We start from the raw sequence: 14977 nt of genomic DNA, 5'->3' as shown, positions 1-14977 counted from the left end.
ACACACACACACACACACACACACACACACACACACACACACACACACACACACACACGTATACATATATATTAGGTGTGGGAAAAAGTTCGTGACGTTTTTTCCCATTAGATGGCATTAAAGAAACGCCACGAACTTTTCCACACCTAATAAATAAATATATATATATATATATATATATATATACAGAATTTCTTTAATATTAAAAAAAATATATAAACATACTGGCACTCTTCTCAAGAATATTTGCAGCTTATCTTCAAACGTCTCATGAAATAGAGCATCTGCTTCATCCAATACAAGATGTCTAACCATGTCCAATTTATAAATCTTGGTTGTAGTTAATTTGCTGATGACTCCAAAACTAGCTATAACAATATCAACTTCTCTCACAGGTGGATCTAACATCATTTTCTTTGTTTTTCCACCAGTAATAATTTTTGTACGAATACCAAGATACTGGCATATCTTTTTTGCTTCCAACTGTGGAGAAAAACGCGTGATTTATAAAAATGTTTCTGTAAATTACATTATGTACAAAATTAATTTTACGTCTGTGATACAAACTCCTATTTGAAACGCCAATTCTCGAGAAGGTGTTACAATTAATCCCAATGGAGTGTTGTATTGATGCTCTACTAATTCTTTCCATCTTAAAATTTCATCTATCATGGGTAAAAGATAAGTTAATGTTTTTCCACAACCAGTTTCTGCTGCTATGACAGTATTAGCTCCATTTAGTATTTTGGGTATCCCAATTTTTTGTATTTTTAAAGGTTTCGTTATACTATATCTTTTTAAGATATCTATTATTTGTGGATTTAAGCCCAAATGTTCGAATGAATCATGTGCTTCTTCTTCTTCTTCTTCTTTTTCTTTTTCTTTAAATGATTCACCATATGCTTCCTTTGTTACCTAAAAATTTCAAAGCATGTTTTAAAATAATTAAATAAAAACAACACTGGAGAATAATAATGGAAACTTAATAAATTAATAATATGTACATTCGTGAGAGGATATATGTAGAAATAATCTCCTTTGGATTTATAATGATGCCATCCTTTGCTAGCCAATGGTATCGGTTTATATTTGGAATATTCTTGCCCTTCATAAAAATTGAACTCTTTTCGTCTGCAGACGATTATCGGTACTTCTCCTTTTATATCTTTTGGTGCTTCAGTGTGCTTGACATTTTTCTTTTTAGAACCTCTTCTCTGGATGCAAAAGAGTATAATATATATATTTGCTCCTATAATGAAATAAATAATAGGCGAACAGTCACACTTACATAGCATCTTTGTAGTTGAGTAAACTGGATAAATGCAGTTCTTTGATACAAATTATAAAATCTGGAAAACATTTTTCTACAATTAACTTGTGTTTCACGTTTATACAACAAACATTGTCAAAAACACGCCGTAAACATGCGGTACATCAGGCTATTGCCAACTTGAGTGCTGGTGATAAAAATTTCTTTAAATTGTGATGTGATTAACAAATGATTGATTCATAATAAAACATAAAAGTGAAACACATAAAAAAATACTTTCTAAAATATCGTGCATAAAATGTTTTTAGATATAATCGTTTTAGTTTTCTTTTTGAGGTTAGTCTCACTAAGGTGATTTATTTCAACTATGAGGTTATTGATAATGCAGAATGTTCAGTGAGACTTCGGAAACTTTTAGTACAGAAATCTACAGCAATTTTTATCAGCTCATCTGATAAGTCAATATAATTTCCAATGCTGATAATGTAGATAGCAAATTGGTAAAACTGAGTTGTCAACGTGTACGTACAGATGGCTCAGCCTGTTCATTTCTGAGCTTTTCGCTTCGATGCAATGCATTGCACAATTTCAGTCTCCTTTTATCTTCCTGTAAATAAAATTAAAAAAAAAAACAGAATTTTTAATAAATTTGTATTATTAATAAGGAAAAAAGATTACAACTTTAATAAGTCTTTATTTTTAACATAAAAGATATACATATAATTTTTCCTCTAAAAACAGAAAACAATTACAGTGTTAAGAAAAAAAAGTAATTATAGTATTTCAATAAATTTATATTAATAAATTTATGAAATAAAATGATTAAAAATAAATTGACATTAAAAATGACCATTAATACAAATTATTGAATACATAAATAAATATAAATTATATTAAAAAACATGAGTTATTTTAAAAATTTAAACTTTTTGAGGATGATTTAATAAGATAAACATATAATTAAGGAGCATACTGCCATAATTCAAGATGTTCTAAGAGAGAAAGTAATGTATTTCGAATTAATATATTAAATAATAAAAATCATAAAAAATTAGTACAAATTTTATTATTTAATGTATTAATTCGAAATACATTACTTTCTCTCTCAGAAGATTTTAAGTTGTGGTTGTATGCTCCTTAATTGTATGTTTATATTTAAAACTTCGTTATATATCTTTAAATATGTTAATCAATACTGCATTTCAAAGAGCAAGCGCCGTATTATATTTTCTGATGTGCAACTGAAATAAACAATAAAAAAAAGAGATTATTTTGTGATTTTAAAGAGATTACAAACTGGAACACTTCGATATAAATGTCTTATTATCATTTATCCATTTATTTTATCATCAATTATTAACTCGATATATTATGGCATGTCCCGCATGTCATGTAAATATTGTTAATCACAATCGAATTGGAATTATTATTATCAGCAACATTTGTTTTAAAATTACGAATGGTTAAGAAGATAAATCAGCTTTTTTTTTAATTTATCGTATAGAAAACATATTACAAGATCAAAAAGACTTCTGCGATGAAGTTCTGAAATTGCGCGAGATGGACAAAAAAATTTCAGAAAAGGATTAATCTTTGTGATTCGTGTGAATCTAAGCAGAACACAAGTTATCATAGATCAGCATCTTTCTTTTTTTCAACGTCCGAATATATATTTATATCTTATTTTAACTGCAAAAGTTTTTAAAGATTTCATTCTAAACAAACTTCATAATATCAAAATAATCACTAAAATAAATAAGTTACTTTTTGATCATTTACGTCATTTTATTCATTTGTTTTAATATCATTTGACTTGTTCCGTTTGAATCGAAAAGAGTCCACGATCTCCGTAACAAGAACCGCGCTTTCTGTCGAAAGAATGAAATGAACCCTCACTGAAGGAAGCGCGCGCAAAGAGCTTGGCACGCGGCCGTTTTCTTCGGATCGATGGGCGATTTCGATCGGTTGGCAGCCATCGCGACGCACGTCGGTGTTTCAACGATACCGCTTGGTGCGGAGGCGCCTCGTCGTCGGTGTCGCCGTCGCACGCAGGGTTGTTCGTTATTGTACGTTGGAGATGTTGTTCTCGCGGTGAGGTCGTGCCGTGTGCGTCTCTCTCGTTTTTCTCCGCTTGCAGAATTCACGCGGAGACACGCGGTTCACCAGACATTCTAGGACGGAAGAGGGATGGCGTCCGACGACGTCGAGACGCAAGAAGCGCGAGAGACGGAGGAGACGGCCGAGGAGAACCTAAGGATCTTCGAGACGCTCCGTATCTCCTCGCCTCGGAAGGTCAATCGATGGCACCTCGCCGCTCCTTCTCACACCGTCACATCATCCGACGGTCACGTTGCACGCATACTCTCGCGAAAGCACACGCATGCACGCCGTCGCGAAAAGCCGGTTCTACATTAGTTTGCGAGTTTGTTGCAACAGCCAATCTGAAGCTTGCATTTTGAAATCAACGTTTCATATTGGTTGTCGCAACAAACTTGCGATCGACTTGCAACTAATGTAGAACTGGCTAAACATTGCTCTCTGCGCGCATGCGACAGTAATACAATAATAAAGCTCTAAATATAATGCGAAGCAACAGCGATAGAAATAGCGATAGCAATAGCGATAGCGATAGGAACAGAGAAATACAATATATATCAATATATATATATATATCAATGCATATAGAAACATAGAATAAAGCAATAGCGATAAATTTCCAACGAGTTGGAATTCTATCGCCTTATAGTCTACCAATCAGCGTTCAGATTTTTCATTCTGCTATATATGCTATAATCTTGAAATAGATGGAAGAATATATTACGGTCTATATACGAGATTAGATTGATTGGCATTTTATTTCTTTCGTGACTTTGTGCAACGAAAAGCGACAATTATATATCGCTTATTTCTATGCTATTCCTATCGCTATTCTTATTGCTATTATCTCATATTGTGTCTAGGGCTTGAGGGTTGCGCGTGGAGAATCAGCAATGTCCGCTGGAAATTGCAAAATTAGAGTGTAAACACATCCCAAGGAACACATCAAGAGAAAGTCAAGAGAAAGTCAAAACTTTATTTTGATGTCATGCAAGTAAAAAAAATGATGTCTTAGTTACAAAATTTGACTGTTTATCGACATTAAGAATAAAAATAAAGTTATTTTGATTTTTTTTCACTTTTTCTTGGATAATAGAAGAAATAAAGGATAACAGGGAATTTTTGCAATAAGCTAAGATCAGGTTTTTTTTTAACAACTAATGAGGAAAAGGATATCATGACTTTAGCGTTCACTATCATCTGGATTCACGTTATTGCAAAAATTTCCCATTGACTTCAATTTATCAGAGACCGTGTATCAATGCACAGCACTTTCTAATAGGTTCTAAATCTATCGTTCTATTCCTTATTCCTTTCATTGTGTCTGAACTGTAAATCTCTGAAATACTAAAGGGAATGGAATCCTCGCATTCCTTGCTCCGCCATAACAAACTTTGTAATTACATGAATGCTGCGCCAATGATAGATAGCAATGCAAGTAATGATGTATAATTAAGGCTTATATTTACAATTAGGCTTATTACGCTGAAACTTACTTATATAATTAAGGCCATGATTGAGATCATGCTGATATCCTTTTATGTGTATAATAACTTGAGCACGTACTTCAATATGTGTAACAAGTTGCTATCTCTTATTGCGAAATATACCTCGTAGGTACACAGAATGTCGCAAGCTCGAACGAGTTTGTAGATGCGCTATACCGTGAACTGCATCAATGGCTTATCGTCCCTCTGCCATTGCATCACGTACATCCACATGCACATACGTATTCACATGCTAATCGCACGTGTGGTCACGTGCACATCCCGTATCGCTCGCCACAAAGCCTCTCATTGTATACATGCCTATATGTATGTACACGGCGTGTCTATCGAAGGGCAACAAATCGATAGCGGAAACATACGATTATTGATCATACAATCAATTATAATTATTTGATTGATTCACTTTCGTCACTTTGAGTTCGATCATCTGATCAGCTTTCGGCGAAGCATATAGAATTCCTCAAATAAGAATTTGGATATCGTTTAAATAATTTTTGATTGATTGGTCATGTCTCGGGCTACGAAGAAATTTAAATTTCTCCTATTATTTATTATAAAGATTTACTTATTATAGTGATAATACTATTCATGTGTGGGCGTACAAATTATTGAATTATTTATTAAATTCAGTTTTTATTATTAAATTACATAGATATTAAATTTGAACATTTTTGAAAAACATACTATAGTTTTTGGAAATACTGAATGATATGCAAATTCTTACTTGAAAAATTTTAGACATTCATAATCGGAGAGTTTACGTACCAGATTTGAGGACTCAGATTTGAGCAATATAAACGTGTCTGGCGACAAAAAGCTCGCAGCATTTCTTGCTTATCTGGGAGGTTTTAGCTCGTGACACTTCTATATTCTAAAAAAATGTGGGAAATGCGTTGTTTTTTGTCGTTTTAATGCTGGGTAAAAAAAAATAGGATTTAGATTATGTAAATTTCTGTTGCCCAAATACGCTTTCTTCTTCCTCTCTAATGCATCCAGCTTTTAAAATTACTCTAGTGCAGAAATTACAAAGAATATATGTGCGAAGCACCTGTAAAGGTTGCAATAATTACAGATTATTCATTAAATTTCATCAGTGAATTAAAAATAAAGAAATGCACAGAGAGTGATGTCCAATATTTTTTAATTATTTATTTCATGTGATACAAACTCTGTTACTATCATAACGACACATGCTAATAATGCGTATTTAATATTTCTAATTATGTAAGGAAAATTCTATTTCCAGTTAAAGTGGATCTTGCTTAAATATTTCGTAGTGTAAATTTACATACATATTCAATCCTGCAAATTGTGTGCTAAAATATTTTCAATCTTAAAACGCAATCATAAACAGAATTGGAATAGTAATATATACACGTATTCAATATTTAAGCACCAAGATTCGCTTTAAAATAGGATTTCTCTTACTTAGATTTATTCTAATTAAATTTATTTCTCATCAGTCGAATTTTGTATTATTATTATTTCTAGTTGAGAATCGGGAATTCATGATATTCTTCGTTCGCTCGAAAATGTATCTCCCAACGATTGCGCCGTTATTTAATTACACAATTCGCACATTGAATTGCACGTGGGATTCCGTCACGTTCGTCATTAGCGCTCCCTTTCGGTCCCTTTCAGTCTCTTGCTCAACACGCGCGAATCGCAAGCGCGTATCGACTCGCGCGTGAACAAGGGTCGCGTTGCCATAGCGTTGCATCGAATCGATTTCACCTGTCACTGCTACTCCAGCTGTCGACCACTCGCGCTGTCGCGTGCTTTCGAAGTCGATCTTACGTTATTAGGCATGGCTGATAGAAGGGACTGATATGTCTTATTCCGGCGCGTGATTGGAGGAAGGATTTCGCAGGATTCATTAAATCCAGTTTTATCGATGTCCCGATATTTTTAATTCATCTCAAATTTCTTTCTAGGTCGATCAGGCTCTTTGATTTTTGAGAATACGTGCTTTCCTTTCGGGGACATTTTTGATTCTGTGGATTTTGGAAATTTATCTTAGCTTGCTCTAGTATTTTATTTATGACCAATGACGAGATTGAAAAATTAAAAACATTTTACTTTACTTATTTTTGCTCTTTCTTTCTCAATAAAAACTGCAAACGCTTTTTGTGCATATGTTATTGTTAATAATATTATGCCATTTCGCTATAATTTAATTACAAAAATGTGTATGTACGTAATAATTTAATGAAATGAAATGTTAATAATAAAATATAATAATTTGCTAAATGATTCATTAATTAGATACATAAAAATATGAATGTAAATTATTCTCGTTTCTTCTTGAGGGAACTGTTAATATTCTGATATTTTCTTTATGTTAATTGCGTACATCACTCTTTTTAAATTACCTGTAAATGTGATATGCATATAAAAATTCTATTTATTCTGTATAATTAAAGATACAAATGTATTCATTGATCGTTTAAGTATTGATAACTGATTATTTCTGATGCATTTCCCTTCTACAATCACGTGAAAGAATGGATCAATGCGATATTCTATATTTGCTATCACATTAACATACTGATATTGTAACTTTAATTACATGGAGATTCCGGCTTATGAGTATCAGTAATAAATCCTTTCTTGTTGCTATCTCTCCCAAATTCGATGTAATGTATGTCGTAATGTTTAAAATATGTAGTTGTACAAGAAAAAAATGGAGAAAAACCTAAATAATTAAATAATATAATTAAATTGTTTTGCGTAATGCAATTAAAAATATAGGAATCCACGTTTTCATTGTAATGCTAAATGCTATAATACTATCTGGGGAATTTTATCTGTTTATATAATACATGCAATACATTGTTTTTCATATGAAACTTCAGCAAAGGAAGTTCACTTATGCATTTTAGTAAAAAGAAAAATGCTGATAAACCTTCATTGGCGAAATGCAAAAACCGAGTAAGCATAATCATGCACTGTGTTTATGCTGCAAATTCTGCTTACATGTGCACGCTTTACAGCAAAATTCGAACTGTCCGACATATACATATATTAATATATCATCGCTATTGCAATATCATGCTGATCGAACACGTTAGTATATTGCGTTAAAAATAGATACCATCCGGCCGCAATTTTCTAAAATATCGTATATGCAATATTGAATTTTAACTATTAAAAAAATCCTTCGACTTAAATTCACAAAAATAACATTGCTTCAGTTATACTATATATATTAAAAAATTTTTTATATATAATACATCAATCGAACAATCGATTAAATAAAATTATTTTACAATACTTGATAGTTACTATCAGACTCTTTTTTTCAGTGCAATTACACATCCATTTACATTATAAAAAATGTTGCAGGCGCGTACATTCATTTTTTTATTTTAATCGATCCTTTAGCTTTTAATGGACTGCAAAATTATAAGACACACACGAGATATCGTCAGTTTTTAGCGGAGATCTAAATTATATTACCAGTATTGTATTTCTCAACACGCTCACGTACTCTCATTGTGATTTTACTGCGATGTTATTACGGTTGCGCGAAATCATGAGTTCGCGCGTTACTCGCGAAATGACACTGCAGAAAACCATCTCCCTGGTGGCAAATTTACAATTTTTTTTTTTCTACTAGTACGTGCACGGTGTATCTACCAGCGAGCGGGATTCGCTGTAATCCCATGCGCGCTTTGAGGTAAATACCGCTGGTAAATAGGTCGGGCTCGCACGCTGATCGTTTTCCCGCACGGATCCCGACTGTCCCGAGACCATTGGGATATTTATGAACGGTGGAATAATAGGTATTCAATATCGTTGGACTTAACCACACCATGGAAATTCACGGTATTCCGAGGGTTGCGGGAATATGCGCCCCGTCAAAACCGTACTATCTCCCACCCACGCAACGAAACTATTTTCGGGTCATGCAGATAACGATAACGATTCGCGTATTTCCTGGTCGATGACCTGTCGCGTAATTAAATCGCGAGATAATTGATCGTGGCGAATGTAGGATCCAGATTTTTTCAATTTGATTCCCAGGAAAATAAAGCGCGTTGAATTAAATATCCCCTTCGTCTAAACGGAGCGCGATAGACGTTATAATTCATCCCCTGAACGAATGCAATATTTGTGCGAGAAGGATTTTCCTTTTGACGTCATCACTGATATACAAGTGATATTGAAAGCTTTATTTAATCAGTGAGGAGTCGTTAAAAAGAAAGTAGGAGTTAAATATCAAATGAACAATGATAACTCAATATCTTGAGTTAAATAACATTTTGTTATTTTTAACTTCCATCTATGTCAAAATGTAAATCCATTTTTGTTAGTTAGTTCAAAGTAAACATCGTCTATATTAATTATGCACTTAGTAAACTAAATTCAATATTCTATTTTCTTGAGTTAAGTTAGTCAAATTAACATATATTAGATAGGAGCAGTGACGACCTATAGAAATGATAAAAAATAACTGAAATTGTGTCTAATGGAATTGAAAATTATGAATTTAACTATTCGTATTATATTCTCTCTAAATCCTTTAAATCCTGGAATCTCACAAGGAAATGAAGCTAGTCTTAAAAAAGAATGACTCAATTTTCAATCTTTAAGAGCGAGATTTCACTTTTTAAAGTGAGCTTTCGCTCTAAAAGTTTTATAGAGTATATGTCTTTTCGTATCTTTATATCCGCATTAGTCAAAGTAGTCATTCAGGTTTACGATGTGGAATCAATGGCGATACCATCGAGAAGTATCATTGTAGAAACGCTGACGTAAATTCGGGAAGCGTATTCCATTGTGCCGAGTTCCAGGGTAACATTCTTGCTCTGGCAGCTGACGTAGATTTCGCGAGCATAGATTTTCGCGTGCAGATACAAATACCTGGACGAGGTCGCGAAGGGCGACGAGGGTCGTGAGGTTGCTCGTTCCAGGATGATAGTGGCGGCATCGGTGGATTCGGGTCACGTAATCCACTGTCGTAGGCAGACGAAACTTTACCATTGTAACTGTCTGTGCCGCGCGCATCCAATTGCCTTGGAAATTGGCGATGGTAGAGGCTTACCTACGATGCGCCCTCGTTCTCTCTCTTCTCTTCGCGCAGTCGGAAACGTTAGCCACGATTCGGACTTCGAGTGCGAACTCCGTTGAGTACTATCTGGATCAAGAGCACGGGGTGCTTCGGGGAATACGAAGCGCTGTCGCGCACGATCGTGTAGCGGAAATTCCTGCGGGAATCTGCGATATGGATCCGGCGGGCAACACGAGGTAGAGTTGATCATGTTTTTGAACGAGCCTTGTTACGTGGAGCGAGTTACGACGAGATCGATTTGACGACGGGAATAATTGGCGAAACATGCTCTACGTAGAAACAATTTTATAAAATTATTGAAAATACTAACATTTTATATAATATTACTGCATACTATTATAATATATTTCATAATATATATAATATTATTATTATTACATTAAATAATATCATAAGATTATAAGATTATTAAATTAATTTGCTTTTTAAATTTCTTTTAATTCACTGCGTGAAGATTCGGATTATCATGTAAAATATGCTTTTTCAATGTATAATACATACAATTCAATCAGCTTCAAGTATTATAGATGCACCAGTAATAGAGCGAATACGTAATTAGTGAATTTCGTATGCATGAAAATGCTTCCATTTACAAAACTTTGCACTGTGTTTATTCCACGATGATTCTGTTTCTACCTTTCATTTGCATTTGAACGAATTGAGATAGTTATCACGAAGTTATATTACAGTACACTCGCATTTGCAAATTCGCGGATAAGATCGAGAGAAATGGGTAAAAAAACAACGAATATAAAAAGACTTACACGTTAAGCTTTAAATCCGCTTACGATTGTAATTAACGGCGAAACGAGTTTGGACGCGTGTACTTGGTTTTAATTTTAGATCACATGAGTGATTCGACAGAATATATTTAATTCCGTTGTAGATCCCGTAATGAGCCGGATTTGTTAAAAAGTAATTAATCGCGTCGAATATAAATCAGCATCAAAAAGAAATAAAAGCAATCGACTCCGCATGAATGGAGATCAGTTATCGTCGATAAATATTTAATTAGGATGGCAATAATTGGCGCCAATATTGTCGATAAATATTTAACTGTATCGTTGTGCTCTTAATAATTATAATATGATTCATCCGTCTCATTTTGAATGACATGCGTCCTTCTTAACTAATGATGATTTAATCATTCTGCAATTATTTATAAATTTAATGTAAGATTAAAGCATAACTTTTCAGGGCAACGTGGATGATGATCAGTTTTTATATTAAAAAAAAATCAAAGTCAAATCAGAACTATTTTCAATCGAAGATATTACACTTAATATCATATCAATAATGAAATTTATTCTTAGAATATTATATCGTCTCAAAGTAACTAGCGTGAAAGTTTTCTAATTCGAGCCAAGAATTTTAAAATAGATGATTCGAAATACCATTCTAAAAATAGCTACCAACAAGCTGTAACTTACCCATACTGCGGCCGATATTCTCCGGCAATTTTCCAAACAGGTAGACGTAACATAATAGCAACGAGGAATATGTTATCTTGTACAGTTTCCTTCGTACACGCGTGGAAGCTTAAATGGGTATTATTACGAGCCGCTGGTAGAGACGTCATCAGTACCGGTACTTGCGAATCCTGCAGTCTCTCCGAACGAGAGAAAGGTCAGAACTTCAGAAGCCATGCCGCGGAGACCGTCGTTAATCTATTCCCGTTTAAACGAGCGTTTTGCCATTAAGCCCTCCATCTCGCAGGGAGCTTCGAGAAATAAAATAACTCTTTACGATGAAATCTCCTTGCTTGTGATAAAATTCAACAATTACAGTATACATTGTACGGTATACGATAATTTAAAATAATTATTATTCCGAGTATAAAATGTAATCATACTAAGAAATTCATAAATGGAATCGCAATAAACATAATAAATAAGTAAATGCAATCACTGGCCGACTCGCATTTTTGCAAGCAAGATTATTTAATCGTTTAATGTAGATTCAGACACGAATAGAAATGTAATTTAATGACTATCATGATATTCTCAATTTCATTTATAATTCAAATTAGCATTTGATTTCTTTATATAAAAATCATTCGTGATATGTTGAAAAGAGCGATAAAATATAAAGTATAAAATATATATCCATATCGGAGTTTTTGATAATGATTAATTGAATACCTGGTTTTAGATGGACCCAGATGACGCTATGACTCACGATTTAATGACCACTTTGAGGAGCGAGCTGGCGGCTCTTGAATATAAACGGGACAGGCTTATGTCTGAGGTAAACCTATCGTTTCACCGCTTCGATAATCGTTAGTAATCAATTCGGTCCTCATTTAGCTACAGGAAATGAAAAGCATCGTGAGATCGCGGGACCAGCGGGTTGTGGAGTTACAAGTAGAGGCGGATCAGCTTCGCGAGCAAGCAGCCAGGCAGAATGCCGTCATCTCCAGTCTCAAGAAACGCATTCAGGTTAATTTTCTTCCCTAACAAGCAGACGATTAAAGGGTTCTTGCGTTAATGAGCTTCAAGATAATTCGTTTCTTCCATCTCAGCTATCTTTCGTTAAAAAAGATAACGAAACTCGCGGAATCTGCAGTCGACAGATCATATATATCTTGTAGAATCCAATAACGATTTCAGGAATTGGAAGAGAGGGAAAGAAACCTCTATGCGTCCCAGGGCAGAAATGAGATCACGATACAGGGTCTGCAACGTGACGTGAAGTATCACGAGGAAAAGGTCCGAGAGTACGACAAAAAAATGCGACAATTGGAGCTCAATATATCCGAGGAAATTCAATTGAAGGAACGGGCACGTCTAAATCTGCAGGTGCCATTTGTTTCAAAATGCATTCCTCTCGACAAGCTGTCGACATCTCCATTTATTTCTCATAGAAAAATCGTATCAATTTTTCCTCTCTGTATTCAAACTGTTTTTTCGGTACATCCTCTATCTTTTCAGATATCTTATATCTGTTTTCATAAGATTTCTACTATCTGTTTTCATAGGATTTCGTGCGAAGGTTGGCACACGCATTGAACGTTGAGTACTGCGAGACGGTGCATCACAGTCCGGAGATGGTGATTCATAAAGCCGAGGAACTCGTGCAAGAAGTGAATCGTTTGCGAACAAAGAGCACAAATGTCGAGACGCAGTTGACGGGCGTCGAAGTAGATTTTAGAACCTGCAGGGACGCTCTTGATCGTTCTATTACGGAAAAGGAGCAATTACAGAGACAAGTGTCAGTTCAGTTAGTCGACATAGATCGTTTGCGCCAGGTATGATGGTTAAGATTTGATTTATGATTAATTTTGAAAGAACCTCTTATTCGTAAATTTAATTATACAAACGTACAGAAAATTACTACAGAAATTGTGAATGCAGCATTATTTTAATTATTTCAAGCAATTAAAATCCATTAAATTATCAAATATTGATTAATTTCCATTATTCTAGGAAAAGGAATGTCTGGAAATGCAATATAGGGTCGCTGAGAAGGACATGAATGATCTGAGAGACAAACTCGTCAATGCGAATAGGAGCTTAACCAGCGCGACTGGGAATATATCCAATCAAGAGGCGTTGATCTGTCAATTACGAGGTAAATTACATTGATTCAGTCTTGTATCTTAATTGATAACCTATATCGTTCTTGCAGAGGATCTGAAAGTTCGCGAAGAGAAGACGCAACGTGTACAAAATGAATTCCGTCACCTTCTAGAATCGGTTGCGATTCTTATCAGTACACCAAGTCGATTCGTCGAGTCCCACGAAAATGCGATCAAAGATCGCATTCGAGAAATTCTAGCTGACAATAAGGATCAATTACTGGTAGTTATTCAAAAAAATAGAACGCGTGTAACTTTATACTTTTGCTTGCAAAAGATCAAGATTTTTTAAATTTTAAGAACTTTATTTTGTTTTATTTAAATGTTGTTTAATTATTAAGAATTGTATCGAAACTTCATATTAAGGAACTTCATATATTGAAATGTTCGGTTTTATATAATATTCGAAATTCGCTATATTGTGCTCCTTTTCTCTTTCTAGAAAATACAAAGTCTTCGAGAAAAAGTGAACACGGCGACAGAGTCAACGAATCGACAGAGTGAACTGGTCGAATCCACAATGATGAAGGTACGCAGTTTAGAGGAGGAACGCGCAGCTCAAGAAGCTAAAATACACAAACTCGAATCTGAACTTACGAGCAGCGATCTCTCCAGAGAGTCTTTACGCAGAGACAAGCAGACGGTAATTTCAAATGCTTCTATCTCTTGGAAATGTTAAAGCAATCTTGACACATAGTACCTATAGAAGGAAATAACGAGGATTTAAAGACACTATATAGTTAACTATTCTCGTCTCTTTGAATGAAATAATATAATAAATCTTTATTTAAGAAAGTAGTTTCAATAATTGAAACAATATTTCAGAAATTTCTAATTTGATTTTTTAGTCATAAATTTCTACTCATAAACTTCTGAAAAATATTTATTTCTAAGCTAACAGATTGTTTATTCTTTGAAGCATTTTAAAGCTAATCTTGTTATAAATTTGTTCATCAGTTCATGACCTTTCTGGATCGATTGGGTAAGGCGATGCAAATGGATGAGATTTCTCAGGAGATCGGACTCGATCTTCAAACTGAGTCATTGTTGGTACGAGCTGAGCAATTAGCCAGATTGGAGACCGACAAACTAGTCGACAAGGTGAAGGGCGATCGATATTACATTTTTTTTATGCCGCTGTCACGTTGCTAACATTTTCTTCTTTGTTTTGTGTTTCTTTATCGTGCAAATCGTGTGTACTTACCACACGTCACAGTATTTGTACTCCAGCTACACGATCTTACCGAGGATTCGACGCGAGCGATCATTCCACGAGCTTCCCTGTCTCAAAGAAGTAAGCCCTTGGCGCAAGCAAAGCGCTTTAGAGATAAACTTCATAGAATTTTCAGGCATCCTCTTCGTAGACATTCATTTCATTCCTTCATCGTGAAGTATCCTTAACATAGAGAGAGAGAAAGAGAGAGAGAGAGAGAGAGAGAGAGAGGAGGCGT

General features: G+C 34.4%; 2 protein-coding genes across 2 annotated transcripts in view; one reads left to right on the top strand and one right to left on the bottom strand.

The window, feature by feature from the left end:
* Positions 1-1360, bottom strand: part of LOC105626123 (probable ATP-dependent RNA helicase DDX28) — a 2401-nt gene extending 1041 nt beyond the window's left edge. The window contains exons 1-4 of the mRNA XM_012207435.1: positions 1289-1360; positions 1005-1214; positions 568-915; positions 226-483 (exon numbers count right to left, since the gene is read on the bottom strand). Of these exons, the coding sequence (XP_012062825.1) occupies positions 226-483; positions 568-915; positions 1005-1214; positions 1289-1360 (888 nt within the window). The remainder of the gene's footprint in view (positions 1-225; positions 484-567; positions 916-1004; positions 1215-1288) is intronic.
* Positions 1361-3457: 2097 nt separating this feature from the next.
* Positions 3458-14977, top strand: part of LOC105626122 (coiled-coil domain-containing protein 170) — an 18206-nt gene continuing 6686 nt past the window's right edge. Inside the window, exons 1-10 of the mRNA XM_012207434.1 lie at positions 3458-3562; positions 12101-12196; positions 12256-12387; positions 12559-12747; positions 12927-13196; positions 13375-13519; positions 13577-13749; positions 13969-14169; positions 14484-14627; positions 14743-14912. Of these exons, the coding sequence (XP_012062824.1) occupies positions 3458-3562; positions 12101-12196; positions 12256-12387; positions 12559-12747; positions 12927-13196; positions 13375-13519; positions 13577-13749; positions 13969-14169; positions 14484-14627; positions 14743-14912 (1625 nt within the window). The remainder of the gene's footprint in view (positions 3563-12100; positions 12197-12255; positions 12388-12558; positions 12748-12926; positions 13197-13374; positions 13520-13576; positions 13750-13968; positions 14170-14483; positions 14628-14742; positions 14913-14977) is intronic.

Source organism: Atta cephalotes, assembly GCF_000143395.1.
Source record: "Atta cephalotes unplaced genomic scaffold scaffold00004, whole genome shotgun sequence".
NCBI lineage: Eukaryota > Metazoa > Arthropoda > Insecta > Hymenoptera > Formicidae > Atta > Atta cephalotes.
The sequence above is the reverse complement of the archived record's forward strand: the minus strand, read 5'-3'. Positions and strand labels throughout refer to the sequence as shown.